The 24,257-nt window shown below is 33.4% G+C and overlaps 1 protein-coding gene across 8 annotated transcripts in view; it reads left to right on the top strand.

Moving 5' to 3' along the window:
* Window positions 1-278: 278 nt before the first annotated feature.
* The window catches only part of LOC126978386 (protein AF-10-like), a 68,391-nt gene continuing 44,412 nt past the window's right edge, over window positions 279-24,257 (top strand). For 3 of the 8 annotated variants that reach the window (XM_050827151.1, XM_050827155.1, XM_050827148.1), the window contains exons 1-15: window positions 279-471; window positions 4,506-4,642; window positions 4,833-4,912; window positions 6,665-6,829; window positions 7,593-7,668; window positions 8,570-8,691; window positions 9,375-9,518; window positions 10,793-10,880; window positions 11,870-11,920; window positions 13,863-13,979; window positions 17,346-17,426; window positions 19,409-19,556; window positions 20,530-20,716; window positions 23,072-23,170; window positions 24,134-24,246. In XM_050827151.1, the coding sequence (XP_050683108.1) occupies window positions 4,534-4,642; window positions 4,833-4,912; window positions 6,665-6,829; window positions 7,593-7,668; window positions 8,570-8,691; window positions 9,375-9,518; window positions 10,793-10,880; window positions 11,870-11,920; window positions 13,863-13,979; window positions 17,346-17,426; window positions 19,409-19,556; window positions 20,530-20,716; window positions 23,072-23,170; window positions 24,134-24,246 (1,580 nt within the window). In that variant the 5' untranslated portion in view covers window positions 279-471; window positions 4,506-4,533. Of the gene's footprint in view, window positions 580-1,393; window positions 1,426-4,505; window positions 4,643-4,832; window positions 4,913-6,664; window positions 6,830-7,592; window positions 7,669-8,569; window positions 8,692-9,374; window positions 9,519-10,792; window positions 10,881-11,869; window positions 11,921-13,862; window positions 13,980-17,345; window positions 17,427-19,408; window positions 19,557-20,529; window positions 20,717-23,071; window positions 23,171-24,133; window positions 24,247-24,257 lie in introns of those variants that run through there. The other 5 variants (XM_050827149.1, XM_050827150.1, XM_050827152.1 and 2 more) reach the window with 5 other exon arrangements.

Genomic DNA, 24,257 nt, shown 5'->3' with positions numbered 1-24,257 from the left:
AGTAATTATAGTGAATTTTCAGATTATTTTAGAAAGTAAATTAATGTAAATATTACATGAGTTATAGTATATGAGAAAAATCATATTTATAGGTGATTCAAGTCATATACGATTTTTGTGCCATAATGCCGCTGATGTGTCGTTCTTAATAATAAAAAATAACATCAGTAAAATTTAATATCAAATAAAAAAGTATACTAGCAAAACTAAACTGTTCTCTGTCTACGGTAAAGAACTAGCATTCAATCAATTTTGTTTTTCGAATTTCAACATGGCAGATAGGTAGATAGCTTGATAAATTGTGATGCGGTGGGGGTATTGTGAAATTTAAGCCTACCTGAATATAATTTTATCCTATATTATTTTATCACACTACTTAGAATTTATTTATTATTTTATTTTTTATATTTATTATATCAATGAGTTACGATTTTGTGTATTAACTGCGTTTTAAGATACTGCCCCGCGCAGGTGAGGTGCTATTCTTTAAAAGTATATAAAATTGGAAAAAAGATGAATGAATGATTATATTCCTGGATTTTGTAGTTCTTCAACAATGAAAGGATTTTATTTGATTTGGTAAATATGCAGCTTTGAGGAAATATGTTAAATCATTCTCATTGAGCACTTCATTTTTGCATCCATGGCACTTCAAATTGTTTGCGTCTAAGCCGACGCTTGTCGAAAACACAAACATATTATGTTGTCCGATGTGTCAATATTATTGTTGGTGTATAATTATTATTTAAAAAATTCAGGAATTAACATTATTTCAAATAAGTTTTTATGTAATATTTGCTCATGTATTTCAATATACCTGCGCAGATATAAACTCGTGACCCTATGTTAGCGTTATTGATCTTTTTAAATAAGACATTTTTTGTTTCGCTTAAAAATACACAAAGCATAATAATAAATAGCTGTTTACGAATTTTTTTCGTATTTCAAAAATTGTTTTGCAAACAGTAAAAAAACTGCTTGTGAGTTATTAATTTTAATTATGCATCAAACCTTCCTTTGCAAGTTATAGATAGTAAAAACATAAATACTATAAGACCAACATTTTTAATACATCGTCATCAGTATTCATTTTGTGTTTGTGCATTGGTGTTTTGAATGTTAATTTTAATGAACTCAAAGTACAGTACTAAGTTAAGATAACCTTTTCGCTAAGGGTCTTGTATTAATAGTTTGTGTAAGATTTATATGTTTGTTTTGGACCCTTATCATTTTGTTGAGTCTGTGTTGGTTACATTGTTTCTCACACAATGTATTGGTTCACAATAACAATGTCTCATAAACAAATGTATAAATTCAAAACTTAATTATATCTTGTTATCGAGTCAGTGGAAAATTTACTTAAATTGTGCAAGTGTCTCTCCGGCTGTGTACTAGGGTGGGTGTACCAGTAACAAATCAATTAAGGCAAGTTTTAAAAGTAATTTTGACTTTGTGACTCAATTATTACAATAATCCTTTCAAGAAAAAAAATAATGCAATCCTTGTGTACCATAGAATCATGTCTCTTATTCCGATTTTCTTAATAGCTATTAGGTTTCCTTTTATTTAAAAATGAATGTGGAAAGTCACATTGTGCCTAAGGTTGACCAGACTATACCAGCTATAGACCAGACATTAGTGCCAATAGTGAACCAGTAAATATAATGATTGCTTTTAATGAAGAAAATTTTTATATTAAAAAAACTAATGAGTTTTGTACTTAACAAATTTCATCTCATACTTAAATTACTGAAACAACATTTTAGGCCCATAATTTTGTTTCAGTAATTTAATAAACAGATCCTTATTAAGCAATTCATGTCAATTACACAAGTGTCTTAAATTATAACTTGCAACAAAATATTTATGATTTAACATGAAAAAAACGTCAAAATAAAAAGAAAATTATTTACTAAATGAGAAGCTCTGCATTTCATTCAGTGACTTGGTATTCTTTTAAACTACCATGCCACTTTCTAAAAGCAGTTTTTGTTACCAGACTTCTAGAAATGCTTTCAGATTCTGCAAAACATGCCGCTATACTTGAATGTCGTTTTAAAAAACTGGAAAATCATTTTCTGTCTGGGGGTATTCTCTTTAAAGTCATTTAGTCAATTCGTTACAGTTATAATTTTCTTAACAGTGCCAACTACCACCACCTTATTGATGGAAATTCTTTTTTTGTCATTGCATTTATTATCCAAGTTTTGAGCAAGGATTATTCTTGCTTGGTCAATATAGTAGTAATTCCCATTTTTGTTGAACAGAATACTTTAGTTAATAGAGAATTCTTCTCGCATCATATTCATCATTGCTGAGGGTTCAACTTATTGACAATAGTTTCCCATCTGTGTCTGTCTTTGGCTACATGCAGTGTGTCATGATGTCTGGTATCCCGAGATGTGTGGATTTGGTCAGACCATCTTATAGGGCTGCATCCTCTGGGGCGTCATCCGTCTATCTTCCCAGCAACCATCAGTTGTTGGAGGTGTTTGTATTCTAAGACCGCTATTTCCCTATTATATTATTTGGAATACATTCTCAAGGACTGCTGTAAAGAGTTTTGGTGAGATTGGGTCCCCTTATCTTGCACCTCTTTAAATTTGGATTTCTCACCCTTTATTTTCCATCTTTATTCTACTTACTCCTTTACTTTATATATTTTGTAGTATGTTTACATATTTCAAATTTACTTTATTGTTTTTAGTGCTTTCCAAATAGATTAGTGTGTTAAACTGTCAAACACTTAAATAATCTATGCAAGCTATGTAAACTGGTTTGTTGGATTCTTTATATTTTTCAATTATTTGCTCAACAGTATGGATGTGAGTGATTGTAGAATATTCTGGACTGGAATTCTTTGGTGCTATTCTGCTCAGTATTATAGATGGAAATAATTTATATATGACATAATATTTATTGGCGTATGTTGATGTTAAAATAATTAATTTAAACATGTTATTAAATATAATAAACAACCATTTAAAATAATTTTTAGAATAGTGAATTCTAAGCTGATAAGATGTATGACTTATTTAAAACACATCTGTAAAAGTAATGATAGAGTGCATAAAAGAAAGTCTTGTCCCCGTATAGGAAAGATTTAATTTTCTAATCATAGTTATCATAACCTCTGAAAGTAGTTGGAGCCATGTTTAACTACTGTATTGAAGATAAACAGATTATCCTGTACAACCTCATAAACTTAACTTCTTTATAATATTAGTATAGACCAGGGATTCTCATACTGTGCGCCACGGCGCCGTGAGGCTCTTCCTATTTACCATTCTCCGAAAACTAATCTTAGATGGTTAAAAAGGAAACAATTCAAATTGCCCTACATGTGTCGTTCACTCGGCAATAGATACTTACGTTCGGAAACCAACAATACTGCTCTCCTTGAATGATTAGATAAATATAGGTACGTTATTTCACAATACTATTTGTTTTATTTCTTAAAAATTATAGTGTAGATTTTCTGTACTGTAATCCGAAAGCTCCAGGAATCAAAATGGGAATTTTTGCGAGTTCGGATCAAAGAGGTCCTGCTGTATATAGATAAGTTGGAGGTACGCCAGGTCAGCTAGTATGAATATAGAAGTTAGGGATGTTTTAATGTTTGTATCCATAGGTGCAAAATAGTTCATAAACTATTGTACTACTATTTCGACTAGCTAGGGCGCCGAGACAAAATATTAACCCTGTAGGTGCACCATAATCAGAAAAAGTCTGGGAACCCCTGGTATAGACTATTATATGCTGTATAGATTCTAATTTTATTGTGATATATTTTTATTATATATAGTATTCTACTACAATATCATTACTCAGATACAATATGTACTTCTGATATTAACTTACTTTTTCTTTCTATATACTTTAATCATTAATCTATTCGGCTTATATATGTAATTCAAACTGCATGGAAAATTTACGCTTTTATTTGTAATATTCTCAATAATATTTACATTGAAGAAATTAATCTTATCAATAGAAATAGGTTTACACGGCAAACAATTTGAAGTAGTCATTAAAATCATTTATTGATGATGTTATTGAAAGTGAATTCATTCATTTTGTGTCTAAGTTAAAATCATTTAAACTAAATAGTTGTTTAAAAATTTAAGTTAATCTATAGTGTATACTGTGAGGTAGAAAATTTTAAGAAAAAATTATTTAGTTTTCAGAATTTCCCACCTCCTCAGCATTCGATTATTTTTGGTGGCTTTCTTTTGTATTGCTACTCTAAGTTAGAATAATCAAAATGCTTAATATTATTTTTATGTGGATATCTGCAGTTATGGAATTAGAATATTATTTTAATCAATTATTATTTGTGCAAAAATTTGTAGGTTTAATATACCACCAGAGTCCTTATTTTGAGGTTTAGGTTGGAATTTCGTAGTATCCAAAGCCTATGAATTGAATTGTATAGTACAATACATTATCATTTATAAAGATTTTATTCATGTTTGTTAATATTACCTGATGTGAGTAATTTGCAGGTTTTGAGGTAATAATGCTGAATTCAATATGAAGGAGATGGTAGGAGGATGCTGTGTTTGTTCTGATGAGCGTGGTTGGCCTGACAACCCGCTGGTATATTGTGACGGAAATGGGTGTAATGTTGCTGTCCATCAAGGTATAGTACCTCACATTTATCACATTTATCCATATACATTTTCAAATTTACTTAAATGAGTATGAGCAATCATAATTTAATCAATATAATATGTAGTTGAGGGTGAAGACTTTCTATGATATATTATGCAATTTAAAAATATAAAATACCCTTTCTATTTTAAAGATAATCTACTCAAAAAATATTTCAGCCTGCTATGGAATAATCGCAGTTCCCACAGGACCATGGTTCTGCAGAAAGTGTGAGTGCCCAGAATATAAAGGCAAAGTTGTAAGTACATTATTTCATTATTTAGTTTTAACATATTATAATTGTTTTTGTTAAATTTTCAGAAATTTTGTGACCTTAATGAGTCTTACTTTTCCCGGCTGTAACTAATTAAATCATCATAACTAAGGTCACCTTTCAGCCTTAGATAAGTACAGTTACATTAACCTAGTTTTGCTATAAATACTGAAACAGAAATGAATGATGATGGCCTCCCCTAAAGATTTCCACGACGATCGGTGCTGTGCTGCCCTCATCCAACGTATTCCGGCGATCTTGACAAGATCGTCGGCTCATCTTGTGAGGGTCCTACCAACACTGCGTCTTCCGATACGTGGTCGCCATTAGAGGTCTTAACTGTCCGTCCGGTTATAACGTTAACTTTGGTTCTCCTACGGATCTCCTCATTTCTGATTTTGGCAACACACACTGGTTGAAAACCTTCGTCCTTCGTCGAATGATGCCCATCCGAGTTGGATTCGAAGAGTGACCTCTCTCGCGAAATTGGACGTGGCTAACTGGATTATATGTCCAAAGTAGATGTACTTATCGATAATTTCGAGAGTACAGTTCCCAATTGTTACGGGAGTAGTTACGAGATGGATATTTGACATGATGTTCCTCTTGTCCATGTTCATTTTGAGACCTACTACTTGAGAAGCTGTATTGAGGCCATGGAGCATACGGATTAAGTCATCCATGGTTAGTTTAATAAATAAATATAAAACAATTTAAAATATAAAAAGTTTATTCGAAATAATCTCCATTGGCTGCAATACAGTCCTTTAAATGTTGAGGCCAGTTATCAATAGAAGCACGCACTCTTTCCATGGGAAAATTCTTCATTGCCCATAGTACGGATTGTTTTAGGAAATCCAAATTATCAAGCCGTTTACAGCAAGCAGTATTCTCTAAAACTGACCATAGATTAATCCAGCGGATTAAGATCGGGTATGGACGACGGACAGTCTTCAGCTCTGATTAAGTCCAAAATGTTCGTTTCCAACCAAGACTTCTTAGACCGTGCATGACCCAGCGCCGAGTCTTGCTGGAAGGACCATTCTTGGTTATTGAACATGGTTTTGTCAAGAGGCTTCATTACCTTCTCAAGAATTGTATCTTGATACACTTGTGCCGATGTTTTGACACCTTTTTCACCAAACCATCACTGCAGTTGGATAGTGCCCACGTAGCTTTCTGTTGACTAATTGGGATTGATTGGCTTCCTTAGAGCTTTAAGCAAAAATACGGTCATTTTGTTTGTTAAAATGTTGCTCAATTGTAATTTTTTTTCTGTGACCTCCCTTTGCGTACCGCTTATCAGTTAAGAAATGACCAGTACGTTTCTTATAGTCTGCAAGTCCTAAGTGCTATCTTCATCTCCCGAGATAAAATCTTTTGCGTCCGAAAGGACAAGGATTTCTTAGAATTATTTCCCTTACTGCTTGACCACCTTTTGCGTACGAACATTACGTGGTCTCATTGTACCTATTAATGACCAAGTACACAAACATTTTACTAATATCGAGCGTATGGAGAATTCGATTCCATCCAAATATCGCAAAATATTGTACACTGTATTGGCGCTAAAATGAGAAAACTAAATGAACAATCATATAAAATGACATCCCAAGAAAAAAGCTCTACGCCGCTAAAGAAGTTTTCACTACGAAGATGAAAGCATACTCATTATTTGTCTACTTATTACAATTATTACAGGGCAATTAAAAAAAAATTGGTACTGTTTTGTTTTAGCGCTGTGAATTGTGCCCTTCAAAGTCTGGTGCTCTGAAACGCTCAGATACTGGCGGATGGGCCCATGTGGTGTGTGCTCTTTATATCCCCGAAGTTAGATTTGGAAATGTCACGTCTATGGAGCCAATTGTGCTGAGACTTATCCCCTCAGAGCGCTTTAATAAGGTGTGTATATTATTTTATATTTATAACATCCTTTTAGGTTGCTTGAAACAATAATTTCATGGTGTGTCTATTAATATAATGTTCATATACATACCTTGCCTACTGAGCTAGAGGTCCCGGGTTCGAATCCCGGTAGGCGCAATCATTTATATGATGAATAAAAAAGGCATAAAAAGGCATTTATTTTCTCAAAATTGATTCCTTTAGAATTCTTTTTGATGTCATTTCTTATACTACTAGATACTACTACCGCTTCGGAAACAAATGGCGCTCTGAGAGAGAAGAAGCGGCGCAAGAAACTCTCCAGCATTCTTTTTTTTTGCGCTCTTTTCAATAAAAGAATAGAGAAGAATATGAATGTTTGTTTCCGAGTCATGGATGTTTATATGTACTTATGTATTCAAATGATTTGAGTTTTAATGTCACGAGACTCGTGCCAGAGTTTGGCGAGTCTACAACATCAGTCAACATTTCCTGAGGATGCCTCGTTTAGAGGAGTACCACTAGTCGAATTGTTTAAGGACAAATATTGGCGGAATTAACACTAAAGAAAAGTCAATACATTTAGATCATTATTATGGATTTCTGCAAAGTAACGCCTACTTCAATATTTTTTTTGTATTTATGTATGTTTAGTAAGTATATTGTATTAAATATATCGTTGTCTTGTACCCATAGTACAGGCTATGCCTAGTTTGGGGAATAATATTTTGTGTAAAAGAGTGTCTATATTATTATTATTATATCACAAATACATTTTCAGACGTGCTATATCTGTCAAGATCAAGGCAAAACAAATCGCGCTAATGCTGGAGCGTGTATGCAGTGCAACAAATCTGGTAAATAAAAGCTTTTGTTATTATGTGTTCATTGTTAAATTGAATCTGTCTCAGCATGTTAATACAAGATAATACACCATATGTCTTTGTTTGTCCGTTGGTATGAGAATTAACACCAGTATTTTGGTGTTTGTAAATCAAGTGGCAAGATTGGATACCTCCATATGTCAAGGCACAAGCAATGCTAGTGTACATCTAGATTCTCCAATAACCTTTGTTACACAGTTCTCTTTCTGTTCCTGCAAGCCATTCTCGAGTTACAGAAGAACACACAGACAAACATTTCAAAATCGTAAAATTGGTGAAAGTTATACATAAAACGTGCCTATAGGTCTTTATCACAGAATTTCTTACGAAAAGTTCATCACCGGAGCGGCGGTATGGAGGCATAGTATGGATTTCAAAGAACTTTCTTGTTTGCGCCCTACCAGGACAATACAACTTTCATAAAATTCGAGTGATCCCATCGGGTGACATCGGTACACTTGTTTGCCCTAATTTTCCATAAAAGAGGTTTCTCTATTGTTATATGCTCTCACTTTTTGAGTTTATATTCTGTTATTAATATGCAATTCCTAGGCTAAAACACAATCTACCGAAGACTTCATATATAGGTAATATATGAAGTCTTCGGGGAATCTTACAGGTTTTGATGATCATCAATGCATTCATCATCATTGATAAGTGCTGCTTAGGTGTTATCCTGTAGCTGGTGCTGTGCTTATCCTGAAAATTTCCTCTTTGTAGCATCATCCAGACTAAAGCTATGATTCACACCACCCTGCCCTCGGATAAATAAATTGTGTTAAAGGAATATTTATAGTTATGATAGTGATACATATGTATATAAAGATATCAAACATAATATGCTAATATTATTTTATTTCATTTTTTTTATCAGGTTGTAGACAGCAGTTTCACGTGACATGTGCCCAAGCTCTTGGCTTATTGTGTGAAGAGGCTGGCAATTATTTGGATAACGTGAAATACTGTGGTTATTGCCAGCATCATTACAGTAAATTGGTATGTTATACTATAATTAGCATTCATTGTTTCATTTAGTTTTAAAAGACTCCTAATACTTTTATATGAGATACTTATTTGTTTTCCGTTTGTGAATCTGATTAATTTGTTAGTTTTGTTTTTGGGCTGGAATATGGTATACAAACATTAATATACCAAGAGTTGTATAACCAAGTATTTAACTTATAGATAGTAAAATAATAATAAGAACATTGAGTATACATTGTCAAGAATGGAATTTTGGCCGAATGAAGAGCAAAGTTTCTTTAAGCTGACCTTGCATAAACGATAGTAGACAAGTATATTTCACGTATGATTTCATGCTTATGGACTAACAAAGAAATTCTTTAAATGTATCAAATTCATTTGGTTTAGCGCTGTGAATTGTGCCCTTCAAAGTCTGGTGCTCTGAAACGCTCAGATACTGGTGTTAGCTCAGATATTGGTGTTATCTGCTTACTACCTACTATATTACCTTAATTGTTGAGTTACCTGTTGGTTCGAAGATACTGTAGAAACATGGTTACAGATTATCAGATTTTAGCATTAATTCAACATTAGAAAGTAATCCAAGTAATTTACCTAACTGATTATTCAATTGAAATTTTATTTCGTTCATACCATTAATTCATACATAAAGTAATGTAAGAGCACAATTAGTGGAGGTTTTAAGTGTTGCGCAGAAAAAGGGCGGTAATGTGAAGACGATACCGCCATACAAGCCTGTATCAGTCGACAGTCAGTCGAGTGACTCCAGCGGAGAGAAGGAAAGTGAACCGTCTATGGCCACCGGAAGCGGTACATCGACTAACGCAAAGTCTAAAGGGGTATTCCTTTTTGTTTACATTATCTGTGTTTGGCTTTGATGTTATTAATGTCTTATGTTACTAACAATTAGCTGTAATTCATATTAATTGCAAGGGGCTTTTAAATATATACATACACAGATGTAAATAGAAAAATATCCAGAAGTTTTACTTGTAGTAATTAATCCAAAACAGCAGTTATATATTCTGCTATAATCAAATCAAAATCAATTTATTCATTGTTTTTTTCAATTTATTCATTTGTACTTACGTTGTTCTCACGGAGTGGCGAATGTTAGGGATGCGCAACATGGTGATGTTGGTGTGCCCGAGGCAGCATCTTTTAGGAGAAGCACTTATACCCGTACCTACACCTATGGGGAGAATCAAGCCATAGAAGGCATAGACTTTGGAGTAATATATTTTGGCACTTTAAAAACAATTTAAGCTGTCATAATGTGTATATAAATTGATACTAATATTCTAATTATTTAATACAAACATCACAAAAAACAAAAATGGATTTTCATATATCGTTTATACAAAATAAAAACATAGTTTTGATCCAGTTGTCAACGAACTGATCAGCTAATTCCTAGCCAGGATCGTAATGCGTCAAAATATATAAAATTTTCAAATCTTAGCTCCTTAGGTTTTCGTATTACAAAATCTGTGGAACACGTGTTTCTTAATTTTTAAGCAAAATGCTTAACATAAGTTCTCATAGCACTTGTTTCATAAATAACACTTCAACCCACATATTATCTCTTTTTCATGATGGCATTCAATAAAATCTAACATCGGCCATAGTTATGTTAAGATTAAGTTCATGCAATTTTCACCAATAGACGAAATTATTCAAAAGGAAAACCAAAAAAATAACATGTTATACGTTCAAATAAAAAAAATGTCTTTCGACAGATTCACAAAATCGCAATATTTTAATTTGGTCAGAGTGTATCAAAATATGTATTCATATTATTATATTATCTAAATACTTACCAAGATAGAATTGTTAAACATTGATATACATGCAATAGCATCATCGCTACACGCTATAAAATTGTATTATTATTTTTAACATTCTGTGTAACTAACCCAATTTATAATTCAAGTATTTCATTAACAAAATTTCGTGTTTTGGTGAATTTCAATTAAATCATATAGATAAATAAATGAGAATGAAAACCCATTAAGAATCTTTACTAATAAATAACAATAATTGATTGGTGCTTATTAATCACAGTTAGGTGTATTTTTATTGATTATTTTATCCGTTATTATGTTATTTTCAGCCTGGACGTAAGTCATCACATACTTCCTCGGCGCCAGGAAAAGCACCAGCATCTTCAAAGGCAACGGGAAATACTCCCCAAACCCAAGGTAAGTCCAATCAGAAATATAGTAATTATACTGTATAACACATCTTCGGCCATCTAATCATCTTTACCAGTGGTAGGCCCCTTTTTACAGGATGCCAGCTAGATTATGGGTACCACAACGAGGCCTATATCTGCCGTGAAGCAATAATGTGTAAATTATTACTGTGTTTCGGTCTGAAGGGCGCCGTAGCTAGTGAAATTACTGGGCAAATGAGACTTAACATCTTATGTCTCTAGGTGACGAGCGCGATTGTAGTAACGATTACATGATTTGATCCATATATTAAACAATATTTACAAAATTTAAAAACAATCATACTATACTATAGTACACTTGAATAATAAAGAATTAAATAATATAATGAAAAAAATAGACATATGGTGCAATGTAGTTTAATATAGTTTGATTAACAATAGGGAAATCAGGAAATGAAGTGATGCAACCTTTTTTGAAAGATTTAACAAAATGTTATATTTTGTTGCATACTAACAATATGCTGTAGTTTTGCTTTGTATGAACATAATTTTGTTTATTGCTTGAGAAGGTCATAATATGTCTGATTCTGACTGTATTTAACAAACTGATGTGAAAACTGTACGTCTAAAGTCTTGATCATCAACTGAAAAATTCTATATTAAGGACTAAAGGTAACATAAATTCTATCGAGTCTTAATTGTAAAAAAAATTCAGCTTTGATGAAAATAAATTGAATCAACAGATTTTATAACAAATATATATTTTATGTTTTGGTGCTTATTATATTATTTCGAGCATTGTCTGGGTGCTTAGAATGTACATACTAAAAAGGGAATAGAAAATATTAACAATTAGATACAGAAAGAGCAAGATAGATTTTTGCTCGAGGTAAAAAAATGTAATTTAGGCCAGTGACGCAACAGGAACATGGGCGGCAGATGTGATCACTACCCTTGTATATCCATGTTTTACTTTAAGAAATAACATTAATTATTTAAACATTTTGTATGCAGATCAAGAGGTGCTCGAGCCAGCGAGCAAAAAACATAAGGCCACGGACAAATGTGTGTTTATAATACATTTTTTTCTGTTGTCGGATGATAATACGTAATTTATGTGTGCCACGATAATCAGTCGAAGCTTGCATTGAAATAAAAGTGGTTTTAATATAGATTGCCCGTAGTTATGCGGTGTTTGGAAACTAAGATAGTTTATTATGTTTAAAGTGCTAATCTTGTGAGCGTTATGGTTTAAGTATCGCTTTTCAAAGAAGTTGCTGGAAATTGCACGTATTTGTATTATCTATCATTACCTTTTCATTCGGTTGAATAACCTTGAAATTCGTTGTGTTAACACATTTTGAGAACATACTAGTAATATATAAATTTTATACATGGGTTAGTTTCTTATAAAGATTACATTATTGTTATTGAGGTATAAAAGGCATGTGCATGCTTTTGACTAATATTGTTCAATACTGAGATAAACTAACAGGTTTGATGAACATCCATTGTTTTAACAGCATGTTTGTGATACGTGTTCGAAGGTACTTTATGAAATAATGTGTACACGCGAAATGCATCGTAACATTAATATCAGTATGGACATATGTGATATCTTGGAATTATTCTCATAATGTTATAATAGATACAGAACACGTGATTGAGAAATGTAATAAAACAAAAACGTCTAATAAAGATTTTACGATGCGCGTCGTAGTTATTTACAATCTGATATTCATATGTATTGGCCCTTATGCATACCAAATATTGCACCCCATATAGGAAAAATTTGGACTGTTCGTCCTAAATGAGAGGGAAATTAAAAATACCTACAAAAGTTTTTTAATTGGGTTTGATTAATTTTGTTAATGTATTGTCGATTACTATTATTTGAAAGAATGTATTTGAAGTTATAACAGTTATATATGTGTATAACCTTAAAACCTTGAATTTTATTGCTGAATGCGTATCCTTCAATTAAAACGTAACATAGGTTCAGTGAATCACTACATAATTATGTTAATTATTAAGTCCTGCAATCATTTGGGCTATGTCAGTAACTTTAATTCTCCTACGGATCTCCCCATTTCTGATTCGATCTCGCAGGGAATCTCCGAGCATAGCCCTCTCCATTGCCCTCTGAGCTTTCTCATAAGGCCCATAGTTAGCGATCATGTCTGCGTACCGTTATTAAATTTTCACTTTGCTATAAATTTAAATACATTCTTTCAAATTATAGTAATCGGAAATATATTAATAAAATATACCCTAGGAATATGTATAGGCGCCCCACAGAACTTTAATGTGCAAAAAAAGCTATTGTAAATACACCTATATTGACTGCCCTTCGCCAACAATCGTTTTTCAAAATAAAGTTGAAATGGAGACCATTGAACTAATTTTCACAAATATAATGCGTGTGAAGTTCGCACTGCTTTTGTACTCAGTTTATGACAAATATCTTCACGATTCGATTTTATATGTATTCGTTCTTTCATTGGCGCAATATAAGAGCATCTTACTTGTCTACTGATGACTTAACTATAATTATTTATTAGTCTTTATTCCAATATTTTGAGTAAGCTCGTCAAAAATTTTTTCATTAGGTATATTTCTTTGTTTGTTTGTCTTTATGCAATTTGAGAAAGTTCGTCGAGAATTGTTGCATTAGGTATATTCCTTTTTTTATTAGTTATTAGTCCATTTGAGTAAGCTCCTCGAGAAAAGTTGCATTTGGTATATTCCTTTATTTATTAGCATTTATTCCATTTGAGTAAGCTCGTCGAGAAAAGTTGCATTAGGTATATTCTTTTAATTATTAGTATTTATTCCATTTGAGTAAGCTCGTCGAGAAAAGTTGCATTTCGTATATTCTTTTAATTATTAGTATTTATTCCATTTAAGTAAGCTCGTCGAGAAAAGTATGAGCCAGGAGTAATATTTCTGTCTTTAAAGCTAAGACTTGCAACTTGCAGATAATACTTAATGAATAATACAATGTTAGATAAGAAGAAATCGTCACCGATTCGGCGCGGATCAGCGGCCGGTGACGGGAGCGGCAGCAAGAACAACACTCCAGCTCCTTCGCCCCAGCACTCTGCTGACACTCCAGGGCAAAAAGGTAAGCACCTCTGTTATGTTTCAAAGTATTTTCTTTACATTCAAATTAAAGTATTTTTATCACTTCTTAATTAAATTGAATCGTTAATTAAATCATACATAATGATTTAATTTAAACATTAGCGATTGTGAAATCATTTTTTTTCTCTTTGTCCTGACGTTTTTGGCGTGCTTCCTTGGTTGAGATATAAAATACAATTAAACATTGTTCACCAAGCAGAAAATGGTAGTGATTTCTACGAAGGTACTACTCAATGCACTCTAGTACCGGAATAGCACTTTCTCTGGAGTGATTCATTGTGCTTTATACCTATGAGGAAATTTAAAACTAATTATTAGGAAATAAATCTCAAAAACCAATATTACAAATTAAATTTAAAAAAGATTTATGCATTCTGAGCGTAAAAGGCGCAATTTCGGCCCCACATAAAAAACAGAGCAATATGTATTTAGATAATTAGTGCTTATAAATACTTAACTAATTTATATTATTTCGATTGTCACTAGCATAAAACTAGGCTGGGCCTATATTTTAAATATTTATTATTACACACATATATATTATTTGTATTGTAGATGTGACAGATAAGCAATAAACATACATTGGTTTTTTAAATATAAGTGTAAAAGGAATAGAAAAATAAAATATTTTTCTGTATGTTGTGCCTATATCTATCGGTAAGGTAAATTGTACTAGATAGTGATGTGAACTTAATGTATAGTTGTAAATAAATTTGAAATTTCATCATACTTTTATTTTTTTTCCAAGCTACTAACCTAATCATACAATTGAAGTTGTTTTCAAATGTATAGTTTATTAAAACCATTTTTAATTAGTTTATTTTATGCTTAAGATTAGTTTATTTAAGTATTTATGTTTTTGTTAAATATGTTAGCATTCTTATCCGTTGGAAAGAGCGGTCTTCCCTAACACAGGTTCTGCGAACTTAAAAGGGAATTCCTTCAAATTCTATTTACTAAATAAATGAATATTTGTTTTTTTCTTAAATTGATTTTGAGAGTAGATATTAATAATTTTGTATAATTTATTATAGAGCAGGTGGCCAAATTAGCATTCAAACTTACTTGTTTCTTTGTCGGAAAGACCTTATCTTTACGTCGTATTGTTACTGATTCTGGAATAATTCACAAGTCGGATAACGAATTAAGTTAATTGGTAGGTGTATTAATTTGTGTTAATGCAAAGCAAACATTTCACATAAGAGTGAAGTCACCAGTTTGAGGTTAGGCTTCAAGACGACAATAAGTTTTCTGGTTCTTTCTGATAGTTAAAAATTTGCGGTTTCTTTGATAGTGTCTCATCTATTATTAACCCTAGGTAATTTATTATTTTTGTTTGATTAAGATAAACACAAGAGCATCATTTATTTTGTGTCAAGACTGTGTTACAAAGGTGTAACTTTGGTCTCCTTTATCTCGGTTTTGCATGAACCAATGTAGGGTTTCCTATATTTTACCGCATAATATATCAAATTCAAATGTTTTTATTCAAATGTGATATCACTTATTGAAAGTAAAAAAACTAGCACCCATTCCAAAAACTATGCCTCAGACCTGAGAAGAACTGGCGCAACAAACTCAACAGGCTTCTTTTTCTTTAAATATTAGCCATAAAGAAAAATCGTACAATTAAACTCATTATTTAATAGCACGAGGGCGGGCGCTCCATAACCAATCTGTGGTATCCGGATGTGGTGCCCCAAAAAAGACTTAATAACTCAACTTGCCGAGTATTAGGCATTATAAGTTTATGTCTGTTCCTGGTGTTAACATTATGGTTACGACTGTTTCTAGTAAATTCACTTATGTGCCTTCATATATAAAATTATCAAGAATATATCGAGCAGTAACAGTCAAGGTGTTAATTTCCTTAAATTTAAATTTACTCCTTCCCTAACTCTTCAGCAGCACAAAGTTTGTATTAATATTCTCACCGTTGCCCCATAACAATATACCATAAGACATAAATATTCTGACCGGTGCCCCATAACAATATATCATAAGACATAATACTATAAAAATAACTAAACTAATCGCGCCGTATGTGTCAGATAGCTGTCTAATCTTTTTTACCGCGTAGGCTACAGAACTAAGTCTGTTCGCCAATCCTTCAATATATATATTGTAATTTGGAATCCGGAGTAATGCCAATAAATATAGCAGATTCCAGCGGTTTTATCACGTCTCCGTTTAATAAAACACTTGCATCAACATTTTTGACATTTGGTATGGTAATTTTTATTTTATTTTCCTGCTATTTAACAATAGGTTATTCGCGCTAAAACAGTACACGATGTCAGATAAAATATCCTTTACTTTGTCATACATAACTTGGTTTCTTTTCACTTTGAATATCAGTGAAGTGAAGTGTTATCCGCAAACAATACTTCCTTATGTTTTTTTCTATAAGATTGGGAAGATCATTTATATAGATATGGAAGAAGAACGATCCAAAAATAGACCCTTGTGGAACCACCATATTGAAAGGAGTTCCAGGAGATCTCCTATTCACGTCGACCTTCTGAATTCTATTGTTTAGATATGAAAATTGAAGATCGAGCGCAGTTCTTTTTATGACATAACTTCCTGACCAGCGTTGAATGTTAAACACAATCTAACAAATCTAAAGCTAGATAAAACACATAAGGTATCAAATGCATTCTGCGATTCCTCCCAGTCATCAATAATATTTTAGAAGTTAAAGATGAGCTCATATTTTCTGAGCAAGTGCTCTGTTAAACATAAAATATCAATATCTTCATGATTTATAAATAACTCCAGTTCAAGTTCTTTACATTAAAATCCTTGCATGTTCTGGTTTGCAATTTTACAATTATTAATTACTCTAGTACTTCTATTACATTGTGTTTTTACACTGCTGGAGGATTTATTGTTTTTTAATTCTTAATTTTTTGAAAATATTCCAAATCTTTAATTAAATTAAATTATATCAGAGAATATTCGGAAGTATTGTTGGAGGTAATACCAGCGTTATCTGCGTTCCACTACAACTACGCCCAGGTATTGCACCACCAGCAAACGTTTGATATCGAGTCATAAATTGACATTTAAAAACGCCTTGATAGGTGTACAGACGCACAGTGGAGTCTTAGTAGTAAGGATCCATTTGACCTTTGGGTAGGGAACCGTACAACATATATACTCTGTTCTACATTATCTATTTCAAAACGCGGCAAAAGAATTAGGTAATGCGTACCTAATTCTAATCGATTACAACTGTGCAAGTGTAAAATACGAATGGCAGATGTCAGGGAAGTATGTTAGGACAATGGCGAATGTTCTAACGTTCACATGACTGAGGCGTGATTGTATTTATGTCGTATAGGAGAAGCCACGAAGAATAAAGCGAGTACCCCCGCACCGTCACCGCAAAGCACGCCGGATCCAGGGCAAGACCAAAGCAAAGGTAAGGCGACCACATTTAAGCATGCGGTGATTGAAGTGCAGTTTTATTTTGATTTGAAACATCTATTGGTACAACTGGCCCGCTAACTCTACCAAACTGCCGTCATGGCGAACGTCTAAACGCTGTCCCATACCATCATGCTCGTCTACGACACGGCTCTGGACTGCCTAATAAATAAGAGTTGATCAATTTATAAGTTATTCCTTATAATGTCGTAATGTCGTAGACGACACGGCTCTGGACTGCCTAATAAATAAGAGTTATATGATTTTTTTTTGAACTGTTATTTTAATTACATTACTCCATATTTAATGCTGTTTAGTTTTTATTAAAAATATATATATATATTTCCTGCTTTTTTTTACAGCTGCAGACCGCCGACCCGTGATAGCTTACTTTTATATTTATTTTTCATAATACATTCGTATACTGTAAGTGTAACGGGCATTCAAAAAAAACTACGTTTGAACGTTTGTTGGAATGAGATTGCTAATAACTAATAAACTGCATAATATGGTACAATGGATGTGTTTATGGATATAAATCTAGGACTCTGTTAAATAATACATATATTTTAAGTACTCGTTGTTTTTGTCGTCCGCAATTATGGGTTTTATTCTTTTGTACTAAAAGCTACGATTTACAATTTAAGAACTTTATTTCTCACAAGAATATTACATATATTTACTTATAGAGAAAGCTACTTTAATTAATTAGTTATTTCTTATAATGTATTTTAATAATTCTTAAATTAATAACATTTACAATATGTGTAATTGTTAATGTGTGTTTAAAATAATTGGGGAATATTTGCTTCCGACTGGTCGCTCTCCCTTAGTCTTATTAAATACCGACAAAACAAAGTATTCTGCGCGCCTAATGACTTCACTTTAATAAACTACTAACCATAGGCTTACACATTACAGATATCAAATATATAAGCTAATTCGTCACAAACATCTCCAAAATACTATTATTTCAAGGAACTTTTTATGTAATTTTTTTTTCAAGTATTACATGGTGCTCGCGTGCATAAACGCCGACACACGAAGAAGTACGATGTGTGTATATAAAATATTAAATGCCGTGTAATAGAACTGAATCATAGAAATCGGAGAGCGTTGCCGTTCATCCATTTTATGAAGTTCATCCAGAAGATATACCTAGGCATTCCTGCGTTCAAAATAATCTCGAACTTCCTGGAACTAACGCGCATCTCCGGCCACACATGGAGTATTGCTGTCATCTCTGGTCTGGCGCACCCCAGTATGCTCGATGCATTTGACCGGATGCAATGTAGAGCAGTTCGAATTGTCGGGGACCCAGTGCTCTGTGAACGGCTGGATCACTTGGAGTTGCGTAGAGATTTCGCTTCATTGTGTGTCTTCTACCTAAGAGCTGTTTAACCTGATTCCTGCCGCCAAATTCCACCTTCGTACGGCACACCACAAGTTAAGATATCATCCCCACCATCTGGATGTGTGGCTTTCTTCCACGTACTACAAAGCTGTGGAATGAGCTTCCTTGTAGTACGATACGACATGGGTACCGTCAAAAAAGCGCGTACACCTTCCTTAAAAACCGGCAAAGCTCCTGTGATTCCTCTGGTGTTGCAAGAGATTGTGGGTGGCGGTGATCACTTAACACCAGGGGACCCGTACGCTCGTTTGTCCTCCTATTCCATAAAAAAAAAACGGTTTTTAGCATTGCAAATTAAAGGGTTGTCAGAAGTGATGGGTGTCTCTAAGTAGCACATGAGAGGCCCCAAAACCAATCATATATTTTTATTTTCGCATATTATTACGCTTAAATATTTCAGTTACAAGCGTTGTAAAACTTGTGTAAAGCCTGTGTTTTAATTATATTGACATGGTCGTGAACATAAAGGAGGAGAGATATTAGCTTAAATGTCCTTTTAATTGTAGTTGTCATATTATCATAAAGGCTATGCTACATTAACATAATATTTCTTGTATCTGTAGGTTCAGGTCGCGCTACTCCAAGCGGTACGAAGGTGACGATTCCGTTGGCTTCACCGAGCGCAGCGCCTATGGAAGCCGTGGGAGTGATCAGTTCAGTTGCTGCAGCAACCGCTGTTACTGTGACGACTATAACACCGCCGCCGGCAAGGTACTTACGATTCTTGGCTATTCATGGTTGACATATTTGCTGCTATTGTTGCCTACGGGAAAATTTTCCAAGCTAAATAATATGGCCGTGCAGTATTTTGACAGCAATAAGCCATGCTTGCAACAAAGGTATCATAACAATAAGTAATTATCAAAATATTTTTAAGGCTTAAAACGCATTAAATTGTAAATGAATTTCAACAATCGACGTATTGGAATATTGACATTATTTATCTGATGTTTCGTTAAGAGTACATTTTTTTTATACAAGAGGATAAGAAATGCGTTGCCGGCCTTTAAGGTGGGAGTATGCTCCATTCTTGAAGATTTGTAAGTCTTATAGGTTCCACAAAGTGGCTGTGCGAGGCAAAAATTACTTGAAAAACGCGTGATATTACTTGCGTAACCGTCACCCAATCTTCCCCATCCCTCCACCAAAATATGACCTAAGTTAACTTAGCAGGTCGCCGATTTTGCCAGAGTTGTAGAATCCCTCAGTCTTCTGGTCCGACTCGTATACTGGGAAGAGGACAGAACCGCTTATACGTTCCTAAAAGGGTCATCCATAAAAAAATTATGTAGTTATCTGGCAGTTATAAAATGGAATATAAGCCATAACACTAGGATAATATCCACGGGCGAATATTATGTACCTAGGGTCAGTAATTATTTAGGTGATGAACTTTTAAAAAACGTCATCCCTATTTACTTCACTTGCCCGAGGATATTAGAACCGAGCCTAACAAAATTAAATTTAAAAATATGTTAAAAATATCTATCGGAAAGTATTTGTTGCTAAAATGTTTATATATCTATAGTTATTAAATTATATAGTGAGACTGTACGATCCCGCAGTTAAACCTTCTAGACGGCTTTGGAGTACAATGTATATTTATCAAAATGTAGTATTCTTAGTTAATAAATAAATAAATAAAATATCACGCTATTATTAATTATGTTAATGTTGTCAACAGCACTGCGACAACGTCTGTGGTTCAGGTCGCGACGCCCAAGCCTGCGTTCCAAGAGTCTGTTATCACAAACACAGATGCCATGGAAACAAAGCAGACGAAGAAACGGAAGGCCATGACGGCCGTCAATACGGCAAACGCCGAGCTCGCCGCACAAGCACTGGCACAAGCTCAAGCACACAATCCTTTGGTAAGCTAACACACTAGAAACAAGACCTAAAAGGTTTTTTTTATGAAAATACGGGACGAGACGAGCATGACGTTCAGCTGATGGTAATTGATACGCCCTGCCCATTGTAGTGCCGCTCACGATTATTGAAAAGCCTAAAAATTCTGAGCGGCACTACAATTGCGCTCGTCACCTTGAGACATAAGATGTTAAGTCTGATTTTCCCAGTAATTTCACTAGCTACGGCGCCCTTCAGGCCGAAACACAATTATGTTTACACACTATTACTTCACGGCAGAAATAGGCGCCGTTATGTTACCAATAATGTAGCCAATTATATTATAAACTAGCTGACCCGGCAAACGTTGTTTTGCCATATAAAGTATAATTCACGCGATAGTTTTATAAGTAATAAAATATTGCCTATATTATAGCATGTACATCATTTTGTTCTATTGTCAATAGTTTTTGCAGCGCACGCAAAAATAGGTTTTCGATTTTACACCTTGTGTTACAAAATAGCAATTTTATTACGGATCCCTAATATTAAAAAAAAACATAGCCTATAGCCTTCCTCGATAAATGGACTACCCAACACTGAAAGAATCATTCAAATCGGACCAGTAGTACCAGAGATTAGCGCGTTCAAACAAACACTGCAACTTTATAATATTAGTATAGATAACAATAATAATTACATTAGTAAAGTATGTCGGCTTGATGGTTCTGTTTGTTAAGTAGATTTCTACCCCCGTATTCATAATAGTAACTTAAAGCATTGCTAATTCTCACTCTGTCTTCTTCTATTAACCTAAGTCAGAATGAGAAATAACATTCTGTAGCGGCTGTTTTAAGTTAGCGGACCATTATGAATAAGGGGGCTAGGATTTATAATGCACACTATAGTCGGAAATATAATTCGAGATCAAAAATGTAAACTAGGGTGTTGCCAACAACAAATAATAACCTTTTTTATTGTGCGTGTTATATATTATATTTCATATAATAAATTTATTTTTAAAATTATAAGTGTAGTCTATATACATATAATTAAATATTGCACAATGTTTTCTCTTTGTAATATAACATAATATACATCCAATATTTAAAATGAAAATTTATTGTTTTTTTTTTTTCAAAATTTGCTATGACACTGGCAATTAGAGGCTCTAAACATTTGGCTCGTTTACAGAAGAAATACGTAAATAATGTTACAAAAAATCTTGGTCGTAGTGACATGCATGCCTGGTTGCCATATTGTTTTGTTCTTTCGTTGTCTGAAGATAATCGTGATTGAATGTGCTCTTCTTGCTTTTCGTTTATATATTAAACTATATTTTATATGTTTATATAATAAATATGGGTCAATGAAGGTGTGTGTTAATAACATATACTATATGCAAGTTTATGTAGCGGTATATTGTGAATCTTATATTTGCAAAACAGAGGAAAGTGAATATTTTGCTTTTATAAAATATGAAGATTTTATTATTAGAGTTAATAATAGTAAACACTTTTGTCACGCAACATCGAAAATGTGGTTTGATACTCAAATAAAAAGTCCCTTAAAGCTCAAACTCAAATTAAAGCTCTCTTAGTGTGCCTAACCTCAGGCTTAAAAGCTCTAATCCGAAAAGGAAGGCGTCTTATAGTATCTCATATAGGCAGCGAGGGCGGTTTTGTAGATGGAGCATTATTATTATTCGAATGCTAAAAAAACACTGAAACATAGATCATTATGAAAAGTTGTTAAAGGGCATACTGCCAAAGCTAAAAACCAATTCGGTATTTCTTTTAATGTTCCGTACCACTCTACAACTGCCCGACGGAAAGCGCAAATTATTAAATAACTCATCCAAAAATATAAATAACGAGGAAAATATGATAAAAGCACAGTTACTAGACATCGTGAAAAGAGAAAAATTGAATTATCAAACTTTTGCTGGGGACAAGTTGGCTGCGGAAAATAAAATTTATTATAAAATTAATATTGATATGGAATTATTTATTTTATCTTCGGTAACCATTATCAAGTATAGGCATTTGTAAATATTTTATATATTATATTTTGATGTTTTATGTATTATTAATCAAAATAAGTTTATTATTAAACTACCTAGGAAAATGTTGATAATATCTGAATTGTCATCTTGACAACGACATTTTTTTGTTTACATTTTTGAACTCGAATTACATTTCCGAGTATAGTTAAAAACCCGCCTCATGTGGCTAATTCTTATTGTATTTTCAATTTATTTAAAAGGATTTTAGTTAATATGATCGCTCACGGGACTTACCTGAATTTGTAAGATATAGTTCATATGTTAATGGTTCTTTAGTCTATGCCTATATTATAATATTAAATATTTCATACAGCCGCCACCTACGGATCATAATCCGCCGCTGAGCCCTTGGGAAAGCCGATCCACCGCGACAAGCGATGCACAGGCCGAAATGGAAAAAGTTATAAAAAAGGTATGTGTTTTGTTATAATTATAATAAGAGGTCGCAAGTTCACAAGATTCAATAAAATAAAGAAGATATTAGAAGCTTGCAGCGAAACCCTAACGCTTCTAATACTAGGGTGACGCCATTCATCTATCTCTCAACCGCAATATAGATTTTTGTTTGTTTTTTATGAAAATAAGGGACGAGACAAGCAGGACGTTCAGCTGATGGTAGTTGATACGACCTGCCTATTACATTGTAGTACCGTTCAGGATTCTTGAAAAACCAAAATACTCTGAGTGGCACTACAGTTGCGCTCGTCACCTTGAGACATAAGATGTTGAGACTCATTTGCCCAGTAATTTCACTAGCAACGGCGCCCTTCCGACTGTAACACAATAATGTTTACACATTACTGCTTCACGGCAGAAATAGGCGCCGTTGTGGTACCCATAATCTAGCGGGCATCGTGTGCAAAGGAGCCTCCCACTAACTATTATTTTATTCAAAATAAGATATGATATCACTTGTTGAAAGTTAGTTAGAGACCTGAGAAGAACGACCGAAGAAACTCAGCGGGCTTCTTTTTTAAATAATAAATAAAAAATATGTTTACAATGTAAAATTGTACATTAAAACTTCTTATTTAAAAGCCTGAGGGCGGTCGCTCCATTCCCAATCTGTGGTATCGTTAAGAAAGTCATTTATGTTATAGTAACCTTTACCACGCAAACGTTCTTTAACAATTGTTTTGAATACATTTGTTTTGTAAATTTTCTGGGATAAGGCGTATACAACGCCCATCTTACTAAACTCGACTTAGCCGAGTAGTAGGCATTATAAGTTTGTGTATTCCTGGTGTTTTATGGGTATGATAGTTTTTAGCAAATTCACTTTATGTGCCTATGGACATAACATTGTCAGAAGAATATATTATCAACCGACAGACACGCATCATTTCGGCACTATTTAAATATTGCTTTTCTTCAGGCTAAGATGGATGGTCCCGATACAATACAGGCTCCCATGCACTTCGCGAGTATCAGCCAGCAGTCTGCGCCTCCGGCACACTCTGGTCCAAGTGTTTCTCAACCGAGCCCCAGGTAATCTTTCT

Source organism: Leptidea sinapis, chromosome Z, assembly GCF_905404315.1.
Source record: "Leptidea sinapis chromosome Z, ilLepSina1.1, whole genome shotgun sequence".
Classification (NCBI taxonomy): Eukaryota; Metazoa; Arthropoda; class Insecta; order Lepidoptera; family Pieridae; genus Leptidea; species Leptidea sinapis.
Note: the sequence above shows the minus strand (reverse complement) of the source record. Positions and strands in the feature narration are given on the sequence as shown.